Source organism: Sceloporus occidentalis, unplaced genomic scaffold (genome assembly GCF_023333645.1).
Source record: "Sceloporus occidentalis isolate IW3139 unplaced genomic scaffold, rSceOcc1.0.p SCAF_3, whole genome shotgun sequence".
Classification (NCBI taxonomy): Eukaryota; Metazoa; Chordata; class Lepidosauria; order Squamata; family Phrynosomatidae; genus Sceloporus; species Sceloporus occidentalis.
Genome location: NW_028316983.1, coordinates 137867793 through 137893132, shown reverse-complemented (window position 1 = coordinate 137893132; position 25340 = coordinate 137867793). Strand labels below are relative to the sequence as shown.

The following is a 25340-nucleotide window of genomic DNA, read 5'->3' as shown; positions in this document are numbered from 1 at the left end:
TATTATTGTGTGAAATCGAAGCTTGGTTATGAAGCTCACTGAGCGACCTTGAGCCAGGTATTCTTTGTCTTTGCCTGATCTACACCACAAAGTTGCTATGAAGATAAAAAGGCTGAGTGATGCCCTGAGCCTCCTGGGAGGGTGGATCAGGATACAAAAGACAGAAATAAACAGATATTCTGACTGAGAGCTGCACGTCTTCTGAAGACAAGTGCCTTCTTCCCAAGGAAGATGAACAGTGCAGTATCCTTCCTTGTTTTGTGAGTGTGACCCCTACCAAATGGGCATTTGAACAAATTATGGCACTCTGCTTAGTGACCTGTTGTTTCCAATTACCCTTGAATGACACTGAAAGGCTTGAATGGCACTGCTGGATGCTTTGTGACTGGACGTATCTATGGCAACGCTTGGGATGGAACATCACCTCTCTCAAGGCAGCTTTGGTTTCCAGTGGAGAAAAAGAAGCCAATATGCTGGTCACAATGACTAGGTTGGGCTTTATGGAAATTCCACTTCATGCTGCTGCAGTATGTCAGTTTAGGTTTTTATAGAAATTGGCAAAACTGTACCCTAGGTATTTCTTTAGCACCTAGCAAAGCAACTAATATTCTTATCAAGGGGACGGCCAACTTATCAATTGAGCAAAGACCAAATGGCCAGAAAAAATAGCTCCATCCACTGACTCACTACCTTGTTGTGTGCCTTCAAGTAGTTTCCAGCTTATGGAGACCCTAAGGCAAACCTATCATGGCTTTTCTTGGCAAGATTTGTTCAGAGGAGGTTTGCCATTGCCTTCCTCTGAGAATGCGAGAACATGACTTGCCCAACTTCACCCTGTGGGTTTCATGGCTGAGCCAGCATTCAAACCCTGATCTCCAGAGTTGTAGTCTGACACCCAAACCACTATGCTACACAGGTTCTCTCACTTATCTAGTTTATTTAAATATTCATCTTATTTACGGTACTATTGCTTTTAAAGCCTCGGTCTTATTCACCGCTACACTCACAGCCACACAAGTAAAACAAAAAACAGTACTTGGAAAACTTACTTTTTTTTACTATCACTGTATAACCGCCCCCTCTCCCAGGGAGCACAGCCATATTGTTGGCACTGCCCTTTAATCTTACCATAAATTGTAGTAAGTAGTTAAATGTAGGTTTCTATTTAAATCTGACAAGCCCATGAATTGGTTTACATTTGAAAATGCGCACAAAAGTAAGGAACATATTGAAATGTCAGAAAATTGAAAAGGTTATGTCACTCTAGGCAAACGTTCAGTTTTCTTCAATGAAGTATTGCAAAAATGAGCAAGCTAAAGCTTTCAAGATTTTAATGGTTGTTAATGATTACATAATTATTATAGTTATTATGTGATTACCTACATATAGTACTATTGTCGTCTACAGCTCATGGATTATGTATAAATGTGCTCAACTGTCTGCTAGAATAATGGTACTGTGAGAGTAAATACCCCAAAGGGACCTGATCCTGTCAGATCTTGGAAACGGAGCAGGATCAACCCTGGTTAGTACTTGGATGGAGACCACCAATGACTACCAGGTGTTATAAGCTACATTTCAGAGGAAGGAGCTGGCAAAACCACCTTTGAGTATTTCTAAGTTTTCTTTAAAAAAAACCTATGAAATTCATGAGGTCGCCATAAGTCGACAGGCGACTTGAAGGCACCTGCACAGATACAAAAGTAATAGTGAAAATATTTTTGTATGGACACTTGCCTACTTTGAGTAAAGTCAGGCTTAAGAAGACTGAATTCTGGTTCACAGATACCAAAATTCTAATTGTTTTGCACTTCCCATATTGCCAATGAATTTCTCTGTTGAAAAACATAGAACATAAAGTGAACTAATTTGAAGCCTATGTATGTGGTATTTTTAGGATTGCCAGAATTTAAACCTTTTGAGGTTTCCTGTATCTTTAATGACTGAATAGAAAGGGAATTTCAGCTGGTATTTCTTGTCTACACAACCATGAAAGGTACAAGAGCCTTTTCCAGTTTTCAGGCAGGCAGGCCTGTGTTCAATCTCTGATATTTTATTCACGTACTGTATTTAAATTATCACCTGATATTGCTATTATCAAGTGATGAATATGCATAGGTCAAAACTGTTAAACTTGCATAGAAGAAATAAATTAACAAGAGAGGTTACACAAGAAGCCTTACAACAGCTTTCTCTAATGATTCTGTGGCGCTAGTATAATGTCTGTAGATATTCCAGCATTCTCCTTGTTTTGTTCTATTCTTCTGCCTCATGCCTTATCTTTTCTGGCTATTTAATTGGAATAACCTGCAAAGTCAGAAATGGATTCTGGTGCGTGTTAAAGCACATCTAAACTGACATTTAGTCCAGGGACATCTGTGCAGCAACCAGCTGGTGGCTTATGACCCCAAAGCATTTTTAAATTGTAAAGTAATCCCTTATATCAAAAGATCTGAGGGTGCCTTAACAATTAGAATTAAAACAAACAGGCTAAATCAATTTAAAACAATAAAAATAATTTAAATAGTCTAAAAACATATTACATATAAAGTTACATCAGATTTTAAAGAATTACCCAGCTCTGCTGAGGTTACCAAAATATTTTCAGCTTATATGAGAAAACAAGAAATTCCTCATTTTATTGTTGCATCTCCCTTTTCAATTTTATCCATGAAATATAAATAAGCATACCTCTATGCAAAGCTGGGTGCTCTGTAACTGTGAATATTAATTGATAGATGATACCAAATTTATTATGATGCTCATAACTCCCAGGCTTCAGCCCATTCCCTGGAGAACAGTCACTCCTGATATGGCAGACGTTGGCTATCGCTGTCATATAAAAATGCTGATGCACAGCTATAGAACAGGTCTTCATAGCTATGCTGGGTGAGCAAGGTCGTAATAAACCTTTGTTCTTGATGTCTGTCTGAGACAAAATGGGAAAAGGAAAGTATTTTCAGATACTTTTCAAGCTACAATACAAAGTTGTATTTAGATTTGGCACCAGAGGGGAGTGTATAGATTGGGCAGGGTTGTGGTTGCAAAGGCACTTTCCCAACTGTATAAAGAGGTTGGATATGAATATCCTTGTCTAAATATCCTAAAGGCCCATCTGATTATTGGAAGCAAACAAGGGATAGCCCAGGTTAATACTTGGATGGGAGACTGCCAAGGAATATGAAGTACTGTAGGCTATATTTCAGAGAAATGAGTTTCTTGAATATTCCTTGCCTAAGAAAACCCTATGAAATTCATGGGTCATCATTAAGTTGACAGATTACTTCAAGGCATATACACATACAGATGTAAGCTCTCTCTTTTACAAACCTGTGTTGGCAGTGAAATGAAACAGTGATGAAATGTCTACCAGTGGTTTTATTGAATATGATAGTAAATAACCCAGATTGCATAATCTTGTTTTTTAGGCCTGCATAATCAAACCTCTGTGACAGGGTTTTCAAAAGAATAAAGGTTTTGTTGCTGTGCTTTATTTTCAGCTGTTGGAATGTGTTGTTTTTTTTAAAAAAAAACACCACAACAGTACCAACTTTGTTTTGATTTGTAAGAAGGAACAAAAGTTTGTACTGATTTATCTTCTTCATACTATTTTTGAACAAAGACAAAATCTGACATATATGCTTTTTAAAGGATTTTTCCCCACTTGGAATGGAGATGGTATAATGTTTCTAGTGTTGGGCAGAAAAGCAAAGGTATACATTCAGGGGTGTATAGTCAGCATGGTTTGGTTATTGGACTAGGACTCTGGGAGACCAAGGTTTGAATATCTTCTCAGCCATGGAAACCCAGTAGGTAACCTTGGGTATGTCGCCCTCACTCAGAGGGAAAGCAATGGAAGACCTCTGAATAAACCTAGGCAAGAAAACCCTGTATTAAACTTGCCATAATCTGGATGTGTTTTCGAGATGCATAGCAAAAAAAAATTAAAAATAGACACACATATCCCCCCAACACACACACACCACTGATAAAAATAAATTAATTAAACTCATTAATTGGCAGTTTGTGTCCTTCGATGGTAAGTGCCTGTCAACAGAGAAGGAGCCATGGCTCAGTCGCAGATCAGGTGCTTTGTGTATAGAAAGTCTCAGGTTCAGTCCCTGACATCTTCAATAAGTGCTTTGAAAGGCTTCAGCCTAAAGTGTTCCACATTGACTTCGGCTTGTTACAGACTGCCAAAATAAAGCTGCTTCGGGTCTCTTTGGAGGTATGCTATTTAAATGATGCATGCATCCTAAGAATGCGGAAGCTGCACCAAAGCTGCACTCCAGTGCTTAGGAATGGAGTGTGGCTTTGGCGCGATCTCCGGACTCTTAGGACCCATGCATCATTTAAACAGCATACCTCCAAAGAGACCCCAAGCAGCTTTATTTTGGCAGTCTGTAACAGGCCTTCAAGTCACTTAAAAACAAAACAGCCCTACTTTCTAAAGTATTTTCTTAAGCAAAGATATTTTATTGTAATAAAACTGAGTAGGTTTGGGGAAGATTAAATTTTTCACCACTAAGAAATAATAAGTTTAATGAATTCAATAACATTTAATGAAATACAACATGACCCACATATCTGTGGGGAATACATTCCAGGACTTCACATGGATACACAAAACCACAGGTAATCGCGAACCTTATATTTTCATGCTCAGTGTCAAAATATCCCCATCCCACCTGCAGAGGAGAGAGTAGCTGAAGGGAAGATTCAGGTTGGCATACAACTTGTTCCCCTCGAGAACCAGGGCCAGATTTAGGGTAAAGAGACATATAGCAAATGTCCAGGGTCATCGCTACCGCCATTGCCATCACTCAGCCTTTCTGGAGTTTTTTTTCTTCATTCCTTCCTTCCATCCTCCCCTCCTGTCAGGGCTTGGTAGCAGGCATAAGGTGCACAAGGCCTTGTTGTGGCACTACTTGGATAGGGCACTCTGGATCTCATGTAGACAGTCCACCCATGACATGTAGGGTGCCACCAAAGGGGACAAGAAGAATGGGGGCTGCACCCCTCACCACTGCTACTGCCTGCTTTGTGTAGAAGCCACCCAACCAGCAGTGTCTGCTCCCAACTCACCACTGCTTCATCCACGATTGAGTGTGAATGGTAAGGGTACTGGGGAACACTTTAATTTGTTAACACTCAGAAATGTATTGATTGTTTCACAAGTGAATATTTCTGCTTTTGTTAGATCTGTCCCAGTAATGCTTCCTATAAAGAAAAAGTGGAAAAATAAAATAAAAATGCTGCTTCCAAGCACATGGTCAGTCTGAAAAGTAGTCCCTAGTGCCACAGCTGTTGTCCACACCTGGTATGGACAATATTGAGCAAGGTAGCCCAGTGGCCTGATTCAGTATTAGGCAGCTTCTTATATACTGGCTGTTAAACTATCCATTCTTGACTAATGTCACTCTGACAAGGAAAAAACGGTGTGTTACATAAAATTTCTAGCTGTCACCACTCTTTTTGAAGAAGTTGGATCCAGGCTATTTTAACTGCACTCAGATCCCATCGAAATCAGTGGAACCTATGAAGACTAATGTTTCACTCTGATATCAGTGGAACCCAAGAATGACTAATGTGGCTTGAATCTTACTCTATGGCTATAACCTTCTCTTCTTTAAAAAGTAGATTAAACATAGCTCCCCTTTCTTCCAGGCACTGTTTCAGGATACATCTGTTTAATTTCAGCAGTTGGACCACATTGCTTCCCACCAACCGAGTCATTTTGGTTTTCAAACAAAACATGTACTGATTCAGCAAAGGCAATCTGCATACCATGCGATGTTTCTGTTTCACCTTTCTGGAGCTAGTCTTCTGTGTCTCTGAATACCAGGTGCTAGAAATAAATGCAGGGGGTGAGGTGGAATCAGCTACATGATCTGCTTATGGGTTTCCTGAGGTATCTGTTTGACCAGAGGTGGAGGCTGAATATCAGAATAAATGGAACCTGAAAAGCAGATGTATGCAAAACTATGCAGGGGCTTAATTTACTGCATGGGTGATGCATGTTGTATGGTGTTTCTGCACTGTTTGTGTGCCACTGAATAAAGCAATTGGTAGCTGGGCTGATAAAATGGGTTATTAAGTGGAATGGTTTATTTCATTGCAGATTAGTGATCATCACTAGCAGATCAGACGCTTGGCCATAGTAGTGAGACCCAAAACACACGTGCCAGATAAGGCAGCTTCTAAGTGCTGTGTGGCTGTGGCACTCAGATGATTCATGCCCTCAAAGTGCTTGGAAGCTGCTTTGGCACTGCAGTCCGCTATTTTGGACTGGATCAAATAGGAGTGGATATAACATCAGACTCCTGGCAGTGCCAGCTTGGGACTGCAGCAGTGGCTCACTTTGGGAGCAGGCTGTGCAGTCACCGCAGTCCCAGTCTGATTGCAGCTGGAGCAGCCTCTGGCCACTCTTTACCAGTCATGTGCTTCAGCTTTCAGTCTTATGTGTTTCCTTCTTTAGGTTCATGAGTGCATATTAGATGGTTTTGTTCACCCATATGATTAAATGAAGTACATATATGTCTTAATGAAGGTTATGATTGCCTTTCATACATGTCATGCAAACAGAAAAATGTCATATCTATGAAGTCCTGAAGTGAGTGTTCTGCATTTAAATGTATGTTTGTGTAAACAGGTGTGTGTGCAACATAGACTGTAGTGGCTACAGTTTCAACCCTGTCTGTGCATCTGATGGAAGTTCTTATAATAACCCATGCTTTGTTCGAGAAGCATCGTGCCTGAGACAAGAACAGATTGATATCAGACACCTTGGACATTGCTCAGGTACTTCTAACTTTTCTCTTCTCACTAGATAGTTACCATTTACTAGAACACTAAGAGAGGTAATGTTTTTAATGTCAGGAGGCTCTCTGTGTGATTTTGGAGAAGCATTGGAAGGATACAACATGCACAAATATGTCCAGTATTAAATTTCCCCAAAGGTTCTTCTTTTGTTTTAAACTGTACACACATTCAAATTATGGTTTTAAAGAAAGTTTTAGACAATCCTAGGTGAAATGTGGAAAAAAAAACAGAGGAGTTGCCGGGTAAGATTTCCAGAAAGAAATGTGTGTCTCTCAGTGCCCTGCATGACTTCTACCCCTATCTGAGGACTAGCCATAGCACAGAGACACTAGAATCTGCAAAACAAGAGAATTTGTGCAAATATGTTTATTTTGAATAATATGTGTACTTCACATAATTCATGTAGATAGCATAAAATGTAGATTTTCTCCCACTCCTACTGTTTTAATGCCGAGAAGCACACAGCCCTGGAAACAGTGGAAGCTAAGTGTTTTCATGAATCTTGCCCTTCATAGTGTCATTCATGAGTCTGTTCTCAATCAATTTTAGTGCAATAAAAACAAACATATTTTGATGTGTTCTGCCTATGATTGCCCATGGAGAATGTCTTGTGTTATAGGGCTGTCATCTTTTTTGATGGACATCACAAATATTCGATATTTGTTTGCAACATCATTAGTGGTGATTATTTATTACTTATTTATTGGACCTTTTTTCTCATTCTCTCCTGCTGTTTGAAAACTGGAGCACTCAGCCACAGAAACTGGAAAAAGTAGTAATAGTACTTCTCCTCTTTCTCCTCTTGTCTCTGTCACCAGTCCATTTATTGGTGCTTCAGGGCTTGGAGGAATATCCAAGGACAAAAGGCAGTTGGGCACACTTCAATGCCCTTACCTAAAAGGCCCTATGCTTGACAATGGAAATAAGATTTACTGTCAAAATAGTAGAGGAGTGATAGAAAAGAATGGGGGTATGTTCTCATGGTTTAGCATCATTTTGGGCTATGTGATACAGGCAAAAGATTCCCCTTTGTGAGAGAAATCTATACAAACATGCTGATAAGGAAGAATAGCCCTCAGATGGTATCAATCGATAAGGTGGGTACACTGGAAGGAAAGACAGTGCAGTTTCTCTGTTTTTTTGCACCAGCTTATATATCCTGCTTCAGAAAACAAAAGTCAGTTGTTAGACCACATACCAAAATTTCACATGTAAGCTTGTGGAAATAATAAACTCAGAGCACAATTATTTTGCATATTCTTGATCAAGAAATGTATGTTTCCCATTTTGACTAAATTATTTCTGAATTAAACTACACTTTGCTTTGTTTGTCTAAAATATTTATAACCAGTATTTCTTGGTCTTGGTTCCAGGGCAAGTCACACAATTAAAAGTTGAAAGTTGAAAAACATATCCCATACTTAATCCTAACAGCGGAAACATCCTAGGAAATGCTTCCTCAACAGTACTTTTACCCCCTCAAGCCAGAAAAATAGTGTTATTTGACAGTGGCCAGGTTTATGTGACAATGGAAGAAATGTTTGTTGTGCAATGAGATAAAGGGTAGTAAGGGATCCTCAAAATCTGCTCCTCTTGTAATAAACTTATCTAGAGCATTGTCTTACATAAACAACAAAGCCTTCAGAGCTCTCTTTTTTCTGTCCCTGCCTCTTGTATTCTCTCAGGGTCCATCTTTCCCTTAGTATCAGCCACTTCACAAGGATAGTTCCCTATAACAGGTGTGAATCATGTGGCCCTCCAGGTGTTGCAGCACTACAACGCCCAGAATTCCTCACCCCTGGCCATAGTGGCTGCCCGGAATCGCAGCCCAACAATATCTGGAGGACTACATGCTTCCCACTCCTGCTATATAATGGCTGCTCTTGGAAAAATATGAAATGCATGCTTCAAATTTTTATTGAAATATCTGTTCTTGAATTTTGAAAAGAAACACTGTTGCCCATTTACACTGGTTTACTAGGAACTCTGCAAACTCCTTCTATGTTGGATGGTTCCAAGTGCATTAATCCATGTGCATTCCTGTGTATTGTCACTTTGTCTATTGCTCTGAATGTGAGCCGTTGCTTCTCTCTTTACACATCCCCAATGGCTGCAGTGTTTTTGTGAAATGTACATGGAGATGTACAAAAATTGTGAAACAGACATGTAACTCTAGTGGCGCAGTGGTTAAATGCCTGTACTGCAGCCACTCACTCACAGTCACAAGGTTGTGAGTTCAATACCAACCAGGGGCTCAGGGTTGACTCAGCCTAGCATCCTTCTGAGGTTGCTAAAATGACTGCCCAAGTTGTTGGGAGCAATGAGCTTACACGCTGTAAACTGCTTAGGGAGTGCTTAAGTGCACTGCTAAGTGGTATAGAAATATACTTGCTATTCCTATTGCTGTTCCCATAGAAAACAAAGAAATGATCAACCTCCAATTGTTTTGTTCAGGACTCTGTCAGAAATATTAAATAATTCTGTACCATGTATAAACAGTGAAGTAAATCTTCATACTTTATGTTATGCTGCATAATTTATTTAGATGAAAGAGGAGGGATAGTCAGCTCTTAAAGCAACAAAGAGCCAAACTTTAATGACTAGACATCTTATCAAGCCAACCTGTTTGCTTCTGTGACTTCTTCAAATCTTGTTAGCATAGTTAAAATACTATTTTTACATCCATAGCAGTTGGAAGCATCTGCTCTTTTCTGTGCTGGTACAGAATTGTGGAACAATACAGAGATCTGAACATAGCCTAGCCTTGTGGGTGTTTTTATAAAATGGAGGAATTTGAAGAAAGAACATTATGGTACTGTAGGAATTAATAATAATAATATAAATAAAAACTTCATTTATATCCTTTCCTGTAGATCAGAGTGGTTCACAACATGTAAGCATGTGACACATGTCACAGTACAAACAATAAAATGGCTCAGTAATTACAATCACAATTTCATACAAATTCCTAAAAACCTGAACCATATACAGATCCTTAAAACCATCAATTGTGTGTGTGGGGGGGGGAACTCCTTAATCTAAACAGAATCAGGAGGATATGCTACTTGAAAGAGGTGGGTTTTTAATGCCTTCTTAAAGGCTTCTAATGTAGAACAGAGTCGGGTCTTTTCTGGGAGTGCGTTCCAGAGGGTAGGGGCAGTCGCCGTATAGGCCCTCCGGTGAGTTACTGCTAGTTTTACCTTGGGGCAGTCAAGTAAAAATTTCCCCATTGTTCCGAGGGTGCAGAGTGGATTATGTAGGGAGAGGCGCTCCCTCAAGTAACTCGGGCCCAAGCCATGTAGGGCTTTATAGGTAACGGCCAACACTTTGTATTGCGCCTGGAAGCTAATAGGCAGCCAGTGGAGAGATTTTAATATAGGTGTTATGTGGTCCGATCTCGGAGTACCTGTGATCAATCTGGCTGCTGCATTCTGAACTAACTGTAGCTTCCGAACCTGGTACAAAGGTAGCCCTATGTAGAGCGCATTACAGAAATCCAAGCGAGAGGTTATCAGTGCATGTACTATAGTTTAAAGGTCCTTTCTGTCCAGACAGGGGTGCAGTTGGCGTTATCAGCCAAAGCTGGTACCAAGCACTCCAGGCCATCGCATCTACTTGAGATGACAATTGTAGAGGTGAATCCAGGAGTACTCCCAAACTGCGAGCTTTATCCTTTAGGGGAAGGATAACCCCATCAAGGATAGGATGGCAAATTTCCCTGTCTGGACTTGGGGTACCTCTGGACTTGGGGTATCACAAGTACCTCTGTTTTCTCCGGATTCAGCTTGAGTTTGTTTTCCCTCATCCAGCCCATTACTGACCCCAGGCAGGGATCCAGAGGGGAGGTGCCATCCTTAGTCACTGTATCAGTTGGTGACATGGAGAGATAGATCTGGGTGTCATCAGCATATATTAAGACACTATCAGTGGTGATTACAAGAATAGCAATAGCAGCTACATTTCTATACCGCTTCATACTGAACTAAGCAGTCTCTAAGAGGTTTACAACATGTAAGGTAATTGCCCCCAGCAAGCTGGGTATTCATTTTAGTGACCTTGGAAGGATGCCAGGCTGAGTCGACCCTGGAGCCCCCAACTGGAATCGAACTCATAACCTTGTGGCTGTGAGCGAGTGGCTGCAGTACCGCAGTACCAGCATTTAAAATACCGGTATAGAAGAAAGGAGTGAGGTTTCCCTATTCTTTTGTCATGACACTTCCTAATGTGAGGATTGACTCATTTTGCAGATGGTGCTGCTGAAATAAAATAGCATGACTAAACATAAAAAGTGGTCTGTTTTGATGATCTTTTGCTACTTCCATTTGGTTCACTGTACATGTGGAAAATGGGAAGGTACCAAATCTTGGAGGGAGGGGAAGGGTTGGACAACTTTACCCTTTCTGCCTCTCCTGGAGCTCAAACATTAAACTACTTGAAGAGATTAAAGGCAGTCCTTTCACACCATACAATTATGTCACTATATTCCATTAAAGCTGTGAAATCTTGTGGTTGGTAGTTTGGTTAAAGAAAATACCTATCCCAGAATTCCACAGGATGCTGCCATGACAGTTAAAATGGAATATAGTGATTTAATTGTGTAGTGTGAAAGGGCCCCGAACAATAAATTTTTTGTAGCCATATCAGAAAATCATTGATAACTTGTAGGTCAACAGTTAGGTGAATTCAACTGATTCGGTACATCTATTCTAGTTATGGCTTAAAATAGGATTCAGGCTATTCTGTGTGTATCAGCCTCCTGCTGTTCAGTTGTCTCCTTGGGTACTAATATGTTACCAAAATCAATAACTGACTTTGGATCTTCTTCTTTTTAAAAAATATTTCCCCACAAACAGACTCAGATGACACTAGCTTATTGGGGAAGAAGGATGATGGAATGCAGTATCGGCCAGATGTGAAAGGTATACTTCTAACACTAGATGCTTGAATGTATTCATTATGGATTTTTTTCTTCTCCTAAAAGTTGACAGTTTTACCAGGTCCTAATCGAAGGCATGCACATTTTTGTTCATTTCCTTTTGTTCCAAAAAGTATTTATTGGAAAGCATTTTGAAATTCTTTAATAATTGAGTTAAACGTGTTAAAGTGAATGGCTGCCTCCAACTTATTCCAAAATGATGCAATTTTGCATGAACATATGCCATTTTACAGTCATCTCCAATGGCCCTGGCAGTTCTGCAATGTGTGCTATGAGACATTTGTATAATAAAGCCATTTTTATTTATTCAAGGAAATTTTGCATATAAATAGTCTCAAATGAACTGATGTTGTATTCTTTTTTTTTCCTTCAAGTCCAAGAATGGTTTTATGCTGTTGCTCTTTTGTGCCTGAGCTCTTATGTGTTTCTTACATTATTGCTAAACACATTTTTGTTATTAAAGAAGGGAAAGGAAGCTTTCGTGTATTTTTCTGAAGAATGACTTATTCCTACAAAATAGATTTCCTGTGTCCTGCACTTTAGATTTAAAGTGATTTTTAAAACAGGAAGAAACTAGGAAAAGAAGGTGTTTCTACAGAAAAGCAGTTTCATCCTTCTGTCATTTTATTATTTCCTTTTATTGTTTATTGAAAAAAGTTCTGCTGCAATGAAAAGAAAAAAAGGAAAGAACTTTGGGGTTCTGAAGTTCTCTTTGGGAGAGAGAATGGAGCACCATTTTCTGTGAATACACATTTTCAAATTAATTGAATCTGAATTAACTTACCACTACTCCTTGGCTAAAGATGGAAATAGTTAGACTGTAGTCTTTTGATACAGATTGAATATCCCTTATCCAGAATTCTGAAAGATGGAATACTCCAAAATCATCCACATGGGTGGTTGAAAGATAGTGACAGCTTTGCTTTCTGATGGTTCAGTGTACGTACACTTTATTTTATGCACAGAATTATTAAAATATTGTTTATAAAATTACCTTCAATCCATGTGTACAAAGGTGTACACAAAACATAAATGGATTTCTTGTTTAGACTTGGGTCCTACAGTATCTTCAAGATGCCTCATTATGTATAGGCCAGTATTTCAAAATGTGAAGCACTTCTCGTCCCAAGTATTTCAAATAAGGGAGATTGAACCTATACAGTGGGCCTTCGGTATCCATGAGGGATCCATTCTGGACCCCCCATGGATACCAAAATCCACGGATGTTCAAGTCCTATTGTATTCAATGGTGGGACAGCCACCATTGGGATAATGGGACTTTGCCGCTCTGCTGCCCCTGAAAGCCATCTCGCCGCGGCAGGTGGCTGCCTCTCTTCCTCCTCCTCTTCTTACCTTCCCTGCCGCTAATGCCAGTCTTCCTCCTCCTCCTCCTCCTCCATCCCCACTGCTGCTGCTGCCACCGCCACTCTTCCAATTTTCTCCTCATCCTTACTCCTCTTCCTCCTTCTCCTCTTACCCTTGTCATCACCATTCTTCTTCCTCCTCTTCTTTCCCCCACTACTTATTCCTCTGCCCTTCTTCCTCTTCCTTCCTCCTCCTTTTTTTCCTCTGCTGCCACCTCTTCCTCCGCCTCTTCCTTCTTCCTGCTCCCTCCTCCTCCTCCTCTGCCACCCCCCCCCCCCAAGCAGGCTTGCCGTCCATGGATGCTGAAATCCACAGATGGCAAGTCCGCAGACATGAAGGTTGGACTGTACTTCCTTATTCCAATTGTACCGCATAGACAGTTAAAATGTGAAAAAGCAGCTAATCTGTGTTAAGTAATCTTGAATATGCATCCTAGGACTTTTTCCACAGTCATGAGTTTTGATTCCTTTGATAATTGAGTAATGCAAGATCAAAGAGGAACTCAGCACCAGTCAGATGATACAGAACACCTGGGTTCCTAACACTTCAGTCTGCAGGCTTGTGATCTACAAAAGTAAAAAATAAAGATCCTCGCTTATAGACAACAAGTATGTCATAAAGAAGACTAAGCTACAACTGTCTCCCCAATATGCCAGCTCTCTAGTATTGCAGGAAGAAAAATATGCAGGAGAATAATTTTTGTTGGTTTTTTTCCGGGTTATGAGGCCATGTTCTACAAGAGTTTTTTTCGTGATGTTTTGCCAGGCTGGCATCTTCAGAGAATGCTGGCACGGAAGAGCATGGGGTATATATACTGTTGGTTGAGAGGAAGTGATTTACATGTTAATCTGTATATTGTTCTGTTGTTAAATGGTAAGGCCTCAAAATGTCTATTTAATTAATGATCCATTGTTTGCTGGGAACCCCCCCACCCTGGATGGTTTTCATTTGCATTTGCTGGGTCTTGATTTTGATGTTTTTCAGGACTGGTACCTGACACCAAAATCAAATGCAAATGAAAGTCATTACATATATGCAAATATTCCAAGATCCAAAATAAAATATAAAATAAATATAAAATATAAAATAAATAAAATAAAATAATTAAAATCTAAAATCCAAAACATTTTTAGTCCCAAGTATTTTGAATAAGGGAGACTCAACCTATATTGCTTTTGGGCCTAGCTTGCAATCCTGGTTTCAACCGTTAAGGCATTTTACAGCTTGTGACCCAAATGTCTGAACTTTGTATATGGCTGTTTGTCTTTTAAGATCATCTAGGGAGGGTCTGTGCACATTGACAAGCAATGTAAGGGCTCTTCTACATTATATGTCCGTGAGGGACAGTCTTCTATGTTGTTGTGCTTTAAAGTCTTGTTTTGTACTCTGCCCTGATGATAACTACCTGGTGAAAGTCAGTTTAAGAAATATTTTAAGAACTATAGAAAGGATAACCATACATGTATCTCTTATCACTTGGGCATTTCCAAAGGGACAGTTCACACATTCAAGAGGAGCAGTTATGTGGAGAAATCACATAGATATATGAACCCCCCCTACATGATTTTAGAATACATTTCCTTCAAGGCTAAGAGATCCAGTTTAGACTGTAATGGCTAGTAATATTGTTTGGCTGGAATACTGCTAATAGCTTATGTTTGAGTGACCTCAGTTATGTAAGCAGTTTTTTTAGAAACTTGCTTATATAAGGAGGTCTCCAAGACCTATTTATGCAAGCATTCCTTCAGGTTGCACAGCAGTCTGTGGCACTCCCTGAAAGATGTGTAGGCACAACTCCAATACCACTTATCATCTGGATGCCTTGGTTCCCTCTGTCACCATACCATTATCCTATGCTGGCTCTTGATCTTGGCTTCTTTTTCTCCGTATTTCCTGTGGGAGTCTTATCGATGGAGCCAGGATAAAATCATTGTACTTATCTGGTATTACAAATCCTGGCTTCATTTGCTTCCATGTCATCTTGCTTTGCTTGCCTTTGTGGCTTCTGAGCTGAAAGGTCTGCCTGCATTCAGATCCAGTATCCTGCTTGCCAATATTAACTCCTTGCACTCTTTCTTCTTGAGATTGAAACTTTGGATCTTGAGAAGCATTTTGTGGTGCAGAATCATGATGCAGATGATGCTATCTATCTATCTGTCTGTCTATTGATCGATCGATCGATAGATAGATAATCTCAAATTCAAACCAAAGTGAATTTTTTTTTTTGCCTAAGATGCAGTTACCTTTGAGCATGGACAAAGGCAGCAGTATGATCTTCTTTTAATGATTTGCCATTATTATTTAATCATGATAAGTAGTTTCTTGCACTGGAATTTTCTTAGTGTTTGTAATTATTGTTGTTATTGCCTCATTTGTGGAATAATCCTGTACTGTGAAAATGGAATCCTATTGCTCTAGAAAAATTCATGCAGTACTATAATATAGTGTGCTAGCCTCGAAGCAAAGTTATAATAAAGTGGTAATAATAAATTGTCTGAATTTTATGTTACATTTTGACATGTTAATTGCACTGAATATTTCTTGCTCTTGTGTTGAATTATCCCAAGTCTTTCTATCCAAATTTTTGAGCATTTAGAATAGACAAAAACTCTTAAGATCCCATTATTGTAATGTTTTTCAGGCTTATATAAATTACTAGGTAACTTTAAATGCTGAAATAGTCCTAACATGTGCCCCATGAGTTCACTAAATACAGCTGTTTCTATGCTATTGAGAAGCACTGCGTTCCACTAGAGAGATAGAACCCTTTCAGAACAACATACAATAATATGAGTGAAAAATAATCTTTCTTTTTCTTCCTTTCCTTTCCCTTCCTCTCCTTTTTTTTTAAAGACGCAAGTGATCAAAGAGAAGACATCTATATTGGAAACCACATTCCTTGCTCAGAAAGTTTCAGTGGGTATTGTATCCATGGGAAGTGTGAATTCATATATTCTACACAGAAGGCTTCTTGCCGGTAAGTCAACTGACAAGGTGAAGTCGAAGGCTTTCATGGCCGGCATCCATAGTTTTTTGTGGGTTTTCCGGGCTATGTGGCCATGTTCTAGAAGATTTTCTTCCTGACGTTTCGCCAGCATCTTTGCCAGCATTTCTCTGAAGTTGCCAGCCACAGATGCTGACGAAATGTCAGGAAGAAAATCTTCTAGAACATTGCCCCATAGCCCGAAAAACCCACAAAAAACAACTGACAAGGGATTGGCAACCTTTTGGCCCCCAGGCCTCCATAGAATAGAATAGAATAGAATAGAATCTTTATTACTATCATAGACCAGCACAAGGTCTCCATGGAGTAGTGTAGTAGGCCAGGAGGACAATACACACACAAATGCACACATACCCATATGTGTAGACATACAATAGATACATATGATGGGTTGGAGAGGCTTGATTAGGATTGGTGGGAAGGTGGGGGATTGTGGATTATGCTTCCATGCCACCCTTAGCCACCTTGAAGCAGTGGTTGGAGGTCTTCCAGGGTCACTGAGAGAGGGAAATTCTTGATCAGGATCACTGCGTTTTTACTTTGCTATTAAGCAGTGCTGAAACAGTTATCCTAGCTGCTTCGTGGTCCCTGAGGCCTGGATAACCTAAAGCCTTCTCTCTTCCTCCCAACATCAGGCTTACTATCTTGGTGTCACTCACAGGTGTGCTACAGCAAGGGTTCTTGATCATGTATCAGTTGGACCATGAGGAAAGAGAGGTGGCCCCTGGGTTTCCTTCTCTGCAAGAGAACAATAAAAGCCCCATTTGGAAATCTGTACCCAAGTTTACAAAATACAGGTCCATTAATATCTCGTTCCTTCATGACATAAATATGGCCCAGGTGGCACCCGCCACAGCAGTTGCCCTTTTAGAGTTGCCAGGATAGAGCCACCTCTCTTTCCTCATGGTCCAACTGATACATGGTCAAGAACCCTTGTTGTAGCACAGCTGTGAGTGACACCAAGATACTTGTACTCAAACTCCTAGGTATGAGAAAGAAGGGCATGTTGTTGTTAAATTGTTTCTGCATTTATTACTGGAAAAAGTATAGAAATGTATTTTTATTGTGTCTTGCCTTTCCTCCACTTTAGGACTCATTAAAAATATAGTTTTAATATAGTTTTCATCTTGTTCTTCTTTAAGTCCTCTAACTTTGATTGCCCTTTCCCTGTAACGCACTTCCTGTAAAAGACTGATTTGTTGTTCCTTCAATTGAACCTTTTTCCAAGTTTTAAAATGTATACCATACAAAAATTAAAAATAGAATTAAAGTAACAATAGAATTAAAAACCGTTCAAAGCAAGATCATTTTAAAACATGTGGCAATATTATTTGAATATTTATTTATATGCAGATGTCAGACTGTAATTTCTTCTTTCATGAAGTCTAATCTGATAGTGATAATGTTTCTGATTATCAAAGATGCTGATTAATTTAGACACTTCAAACGAGTGTTGCATTCTTTTCTCATTACTGAGTAAATCATGCTTATATTCCCAAAATATAAATTTCTCCCTCTTACCCTAAGGTTTCTCCTGTGTGAACATAGCAGACTCTTTATGAATTTATTAAACTAAAATGAAAGAAAAAAGAGTAAAAAGAAAGGAAGGCACATTGCATTTTCATGGAAGATGCAGTTTGCAGAAAATCGGGGGTTAGGGCATGAGGTTCAGCAGAATTTTGTATTCCTTTTCCCCAACTCAGTATGGCCAATCAACTCATTTTAAAATTTTGGATGCTATGTCACTGTTTCAAAGAAGATTTCAGGGTACTATACATAGAAATTAAAAATTAAACAGAAGTCTCCACCCTTGCACAAATCTGTACATAAAATGTAAAACTTCTGGTGGGCCTTTCCAGACTAACCTCGCCTAAAAGAGAATCAACTTCCCATGTTAATCAGCCCCCCCCCCTTTCATTATTGTCTCATTATTGCCCATTATTGTCATATTGCTGTCACTTCTTGCCGAGCTGTGTTAACTGATGTTATTCCAGTTAAATGTTTTTATTTTTATTGTTATTATTTTGTATTGATGGGAGGGAGGGTAGAAAAGTGGGGGTTTTCGGGGACTGTTTTGTTATTTTTTTCTGTGACTTTGTATTTGAAATTTTCCTTGCTGTTAAACTGCCTCGATCTTCAAACGGGAGAGATGGAATACAAATACTTTATTTATTTATTTATTATTGGCTAAAACCTATAATCAACCAATCAAATATAAATAAATGGTTCTTAACCTGTTGTGAAAAGGAAACAGTATTGGCATGGCTCACATGGGAAGGCATTTCCATGTCAGGATGCCACAACATAGAAGACCCTTCCCTGTCTTCCCATAGAAGATATTCTCTTTACAGTAAGCACATAGAGAAGCACCTTCTTTGGTGATCTCAATGTACAGGAAGATGGAAGGGTTCAGATATTTTGATCCCAAGTCATCTAGGGCTTTGAAGGTAAGCACCAACATCTCGATTAAGTTCACCAGTGGGCAGCCAATGTACCCTCTTCAGAACTGAATGTAATAAGGCACTACCAAGCTAAATCATACAGAATTCAAGCAGATTAATTCTGTACTAGCAGAGAATTCTGGGTTATTTTCAAGGACATCCCCATGCATCACATCATATGTTGTTATTATCCTTGTGATTTAAGGGATGGTTTGGTCTTTTCTTCCAGGTGTGAATCTGGATATACAGGACAGCACTGTGAAAAGACGGACTTTAGCATACTTTATGTGGTACCAAGTCGACAAAAACTCACACACGTCCTCATTGCAGCAATAATTGGAGCTGTCCAGATTGCTATTATTGTTGCAATTGTTATGTGTATAACTCGGTAAGTTGACAGGAAAAAAAAGTGACACAGGGAGAATTTGGCCTCCCAACTCCCTCTTAATAACTCTCTTGGAACCTTCTCTATACATGGACGATCACTTCAGTTTTGACTGGGGCTTGATGACATAATAACATGGTTTGTGGTACTTTGGTTTTAGAAGACTTTCAATCAGCTGCTAGCAAAATGTTGAGCTAACTAGTAGTGTTTACTGACTACAAACTGAATATTTGACTAAAATGTCATCTCAGCTGCTCACTAGAAGGTATTCTAATGAGCTCTATTCTGTGTAAATGTGTACACGCACAGAGAGACATCCTGAATATTATTAAGTTCTGATTACATTTTGCCTAAGAAAACTCTATGAAGTTCATAGGATCACCATAAATCAATAGGCCACTTGAAGACACAGACACAAATGGCTAAGCAGGCTGTTTTCAAAGTGTGTGCTACAATAAGTTATAATTCCTTAATTACTTTGTCTATGTAGTCAAGAAATTGGCAACCTCCATAGTTGGGTGAACCATATTAGCCCTCTTTGAAAGCCCAGGAGGAGTTTTTCACCTTCTGGCACCTTCTGTTGCTGTCTTGCTGGTGAATTTTGCTAAGACATGGAATAGGAAATTTATGTTGCAATTTACTTTAAAGCAAGACATGTTGAGAGCATATTAAGACATTTTAAAGTAAGAGTTAAGTGTCCAAATGGACACCCTGTCTAGGCAAACATACATGAATTAACTGTGTGAATTAACCCCTGTTTCAATGCTTGCTGGAAATTACAGAAAACCAAGAGTAATCCCCAAATCTTTTGCAGTCTCTGATCAATTGCATTTTAAAACATTTTTTCTAAGTTTTGGTAAGAATTATAGAGATTTTCTTTTTAATTTACAGTTCGTATTTTCTGGTAGTGGACAGGATAATAAAATGGCTAAGATATTGACGTTTGCAAATATATTTATAGCTGTGTTGATTTGCTCATTAAAAAAAAACTTTCAGCACAGTCTGACTATCAGGATTGCATGTAGTAAGAAACTTCTACTCAATAAGTATTTTGAACAAGAGAATGTACATCCAGTAAGAATTCCTTAAAATACTCCAACCATATCCCTCATTACAAGTGGTTTAGTGATCCCAGGAAATGTTAGAGGTGCAAATAGTTTTGTAAATGAGGCATCCATTCCCTGTTTCAAAGGCAGATTGGAGGGCTGATTTATTTTAATAAAATATTATTTTTATTTTAATTCGCAGCAGCAGCAGCAAAGGCATTGGGGGCCACAGAAGCAGGCAAGCAGGTGCATGCCACCTCCAAGCTCTGTGTAAACTGGTTAAGACATTTTTCAAAGTTCAAAGCTTTGCATGAAACACATTCTTTTCCCTCCCTTTGCTGTGTTTTGGGGTGTACCGTTTTTCATAAAATCTAGCGAAGATGCTTTCATAGCAGGATGCAATGTTGGCTGCTTACTTCTGGCTCAGCTAAAGAGGTGGAAATAGTACAGCAGAGAGGGAGAAGGGAACTCCATGGTTGGAATATGAGACACGCATGCGGCCTTTCTTGTTCCTGTTATACGTGCCATGGCCAAAAATACTCCCACAGAGCGGTTGTCTCTTCATCCACGCCCATGTCAGGGATAGCATTTTCTGTGACTAATTACCGGACTAATTCCATTTCTCCCTGGTGGAGGAAATTCTCCAACCTCTCCCTTCCATCCCAAGTATAGCATGAATGTATGGCTGCAGCTCCACATAGGAACCAGGATTTACAGTGTCCTTTTTTTTGAGTCAGGAAAAATCAGGTAAACCAGGCCATCATAAATACAGGCTTCAGTATCAACTGTCCACTCAGACTGGAGTTTAGATGCTTGAAGGAGAAGGAAGATGGTTCCCCTCTGCCATGCAAATTTGAGCAGTAGATTGACCAAGTGATGTTATGAGCTGGATCTGCATATCTCGGTTCCAAAGTCTGGAAGTAACACAATAAAAGGAATTACATTATCTGTGACCTGTTAATTGTGAGAGAAATAAAGCTGTAGAGACATTCTTCTTGCAAAGTAAAATATCTGTTATTGCCCTCTATTTAATTAGAAATGTTTCTTATTACTTTATCTTGTTATTTTTGAGGAACAAAATGGTTGGGGATAAATCGAGAAAACTTCATCAAACTAGAAGCCAAATTCTTACTCTCTGAATTTTTAAGAAAACAGAAACAAAAATTAGCTAAAACTTAATGGCTAATACACTGAAAAATGAGAAGGTGATGAGAGCAAGTAATGGCAACTATTTCTTTTAAAAAGTAGCTTTTATTGCTTCCTCATACAGTTCTTTTTTTTTTTTTGCCCCTTCCAAACTAAAAGCAATAAAACCCAACAAATTAGTCAACCAACCAGACAATAACTGATCTCAAAAATAACTTCATGCTTCGTACTCCCTTCTCCAAGGACATACCCCACAGCAAAAGGTCTTGCTAGATAAATAGAAAGCATAACTGGAAGGCTGACACATATTTAGTGTTGCTAATTTTGCAATATAGATGGGGCATTTCCACATTTCACTGTATCATGTACCATGGCCTGCAAATGCAACAGATAGCCCTCAATTGTTGAAATCAACATGCTGCCAGGCAGCCTGAAAGATGCACCTGTTAGGCAGGTCTTTGTTTCATTTCAAGATTTTAGTGAGGAATTGTAACCCTTACTGTTGTGTGGTGAATGAACTGTGGCTGCATCTGCAATGCAGAAATAATCCTGGTTGGCACCACTTTAATTGCTATGGCTCAGTGCTGTGGAATTCTGGGAATTATAGTTTGTTGTGCCACCAGAGTTCTCTGACAGGGAGACACAAAATTACAATTCCCAGAACTGTGACACTGAGCCATGACAGTTAAAGTGGTGTCAACCTTAATTGTTTCTACAGTGCAGATGTAGCCTGTATTTTATGAGCAATGGTAGTGGGATGGAGTGGGGTAGAGAACTGAGATGCATAGTTTTTTAAAAACACTTTCTGAAATATCTATCAGCTATTCAGGAAAATGGAATAAAATAATGGGACTGGAATTTTGTCACACAGTTACAAATGCATAACCTAGAGTTAGGTACTCATGACTTTTTTGTATTCATGATCTCTTCATAATCCCTAGTTTAGGGACCGTGAAAGTCTCTTAATCCCCTTTTACCAGGCAGCAGCTGCTGCAGTTAATGGGAGTCTGTTCTCCTTTTGATTGGGAAGCAGGTGGCTGACATTCCCATCCGTTCCCCATGCAAGCAAACTCCAGTGAGAGGGAGAATTGTGACTGTCACAACAGAGGTCACTCATGGGAGGGGTTGGGAACGTCAGTTATCTGCTTCCTGATCAGCAAGGGAACATACCTCCACCAATCATGGTGGTTGTTACCTGGTAAATGGAGATTGAGCTGATCAAGATGGAAGTCACTGCATAGAATTGTAACTGCAGTACACCCTTACCTTACGTGGGGGATCGATTCCGTCCTCCCCATGTAAGGCAAATACCATGTATGCTTGAGCCCCATTAACAACACTGGGGCTCGTGCATGTGGTGTGGTGCATGCGCCACGGGCACACATACCATTATTGTTTCATCATGCGGCTTTCAGCATAAGCTGAAAGCCATGTATAGCATGCCTGCATATGATGCAGGTGCACTGTATAGTGATTATGCATTCATAAACCCCCAACAGAATTCTGTTGGGTGCTGTACTCTGCTGAGCTCGGTATTTCTGACCAAGCAAAGCAGCCTTCAAATTCTAGAGGAAACAAGTAGTCTTGGGTGGCTTTTTCAGGAACTGACCCCATACTATAGGGGTTAGATATCTAGTATAATCTGTTCCTATGTAACAAAGAGCCCAGTTCTCTTTGGCAAAGAGAGTCAAGAGCCTAAAGTTGATGGAAGTGATTTAGGGGCTATTCTCACCCTGGTCTCATTTTGTGCCAGAATTGTGGCTTGGTTCCCACCCCTTCTCCATATCATCCCCTTTGGCTCTTCTGCCAGAAGAGCAGTTCTATTGGCAGACCACTTTGTCTGCACATCTCTGAGATGTGCTGGCAGAATAACATTCCTGACAGCCAAAGAGGCATGTGTCTAATCCTAACCTCCTGTAGCTGCCACATTTTTGTATTAGGATTGCATGTGAGCAGTGTGCAAGTATGTTTCCTTTCTACACTATCAGCAGTCAGAGGCCATGTGCAAGAAATACAAAGGCTGTAGCACTTTCCTATTAGTGCGTGCAGAAGCTTGTGGGGGAAGGCAGTCCAGCTAGAGCTTCTTTCCATGTGACTTCAGACTTGCAGGGTTACAAAAGGATGGGGGTAGATCTTGTGCCAATAAAGGTAATAATGTAAACAGTCTACACTGTGCCCCTTTAATCATAAGAACTCCTGTTAATTCCTGCTCCAATCTAGGAGCATGATGAACAGCCTGGTTCCTAGTAGCACCTCTGGTGTGTGGACCTAAGAAGGGATAGATAGCAGGTGTGGTTCTTGAAGTTATCGATGGTGTAGCTTTTAATATACTGGCAGTTGTGCTATCTAAAAGGGGAAATTATTTTTTAAAAATATATTTAATAATTCCCTCTTTTTCTCTCTCTGTCTACTTTGGGTTACAGGAAATGCCCCAAAAACAACAGAGGCCGACGGCAGAAGCAAAACCTAGGCCACTTTACTTCAGACACGTCATCCAGAATGGTTTAGCTTGATTTTTATACCTACATTGGCCATGTGATGTACAATTTTATTACCTTTTTTTAAAAGAATGGGAATATTTATTTCAGAGGCCTTATTTTTGGACATTTTTTTAGTGTATCTCTGTTTTGTTTCATTCTGAAAGCAGCAGACAGCTATGGACCGCTTCTCATTTCATGATTTGGAGAATACGGTAGTTTATTTCCTGTACTTGTATCACATGGTTATAATAATAGACTTGTGCTTTACTCATGGAATGTAACATTTTTGAGAACAGAGACATTTCACCAATGGTTGTAGAACAAACAAAAAGGAGCCTTTCATGTTTCCTAGCAAACAAGGCATGACTTCAGGCTAAAGATGTTTACAGCATACTTTTCTTACAAGGAACTAGAAGACACTGTGTTTAAATACCGTAGATATTTAAATGTTTTTGGAAAGTTAGTAACTGATTTTTTTAGACACTGCCAATCGCATGAATCGTGAAGATGTGTAGTTGTGTGTAGTTGTAAACATATTTATAATGGGTTGAACCCAGACTAGTTAGTTGCACTTACTTCTAATTGAAATCAGTGGAGAAAGTTAATTGTAAGTAACTGAAATCCTACAGATTTCAGTGGGAACTAAGTGCAGTGGCGTTACAACACAGTCCTACATGCCTACTCAGAAGTAAGTCCATGGACTTTATGCGGAATTTCTTCTAGGTAAGCGTGCAAAGGATTGCAGGCTTTGTCTGGATCCAACCTGATATGTACGGATTGGGTTGAAGCACCTGTCTTCATAAATATTTGACACTTTATTTTTAAATTGTAAAATAGTAATAATAATAATATTAATAATAATAATTATACATTTCATAATTTTTAAAAATTGCCCAGTAGAGCAGAGGACCTTTGTCCTGGGAAACAGGTCTTGAGAGATTTGTGTATTGTTTTTTTAAACACTTTATGTTTAATAATCAAATTCACATGATTGGGATTAAGCCTGTATTGGTTACTCTTTAAACTGCTTTCATAATTATTACAGTTTTCTAAAGAGGATACCTGTTTTCACATCAAAAAATACAATTGTATAGTCTTTGTGATTAAAATGCAAAAAAAGAGAAAAAAAATCAAATACCATGAAAGATTTGTGCTCTTGTCTAGAATATTTTCAAGAGCTAAGAACTCATCCAAATAAAGTCTGCTGGTTGTAGTTATGAATATTAATAGGATGTTAGTAGTTGTTTGGATGATCCAGAGCTAAAATGTAACCAGGGTGTGTTCCAGCTGTTCAACATGTAGTTTTAGGCTTTCCAATTCTGCATGTAGGATTTAATAATTTGTTCAATAAAAAGACTTTCAATATTTGAACTGGAAAGACATGTCAATACAATGTTTTCCCATGATACGTAATATATTTCTCAGTGTGTTTGTTTATTCATTATTGGATTGAGTGGCCTCTGCATTTTCAAGGGGAGTGACAAGGTTTTTCATTTAAATTGCTCACATTCTTTTGTAAAACATTGAATTCCACCACTACCACCTGCACCTCAGAAAAGTGCTTAGTTCAAACAAAAACAACAGTGTTTCTTAACAGCCTGCCACTTCATTATTCAGCTTAATTAGTAAGTTGCTTAACTGTTACTGGATTAACTACAGTAAGTCCATTGGTAGAGAAATATATGTTCCTTCTCTAGCATTGCTTCCTAATTTTA

The 25340-nt window shown here is 39.2% G+C and overlaps 1 protein-coding gene across 2 annotated transcripts in view; it reads left to right on the top strand.

The window, feature by feature from the left end:
* TMEFF1 (transmembrane protein with EGF like and two follistatin like domains 1) overlaps positions 1–25000 on the top strand; it is a 104385-nt gene extending 79385 nt beyond the window's left edge. The window contains exons 6-11 of one of the 2 annotated variants that reach the window (XR_016280543.1): positions 6653–6801; positions 11676–11741; positions 15977–16100; positions 18798–18956; positions 21072–21223; positions 23569–23656. Coding sequence is in view for 1 of the 2 variants with exons in the window: in XM_089516423.1 (XP_089372549.1) it covers positions 6653–6801; positions 11676–11741; positions 15977–16100; positions 18798–18956; positions 23569–23653 (583 nt within the window). In the remaining variant the exon portion in view is untranslated. Of the gene's footprint in view, positions 1–6652; positions 6802–11675; positions 11742–15976; positions 16101–18797; positions 18957–21071; positions 21224–23568 lie in introns of both variants that reach the window. The other variant, XM_089516423.1, reaches the window with a different exon arrangement.
* The last annotated feature ends 340 nt before the right edge of the window (positions 25001–25340 follow it).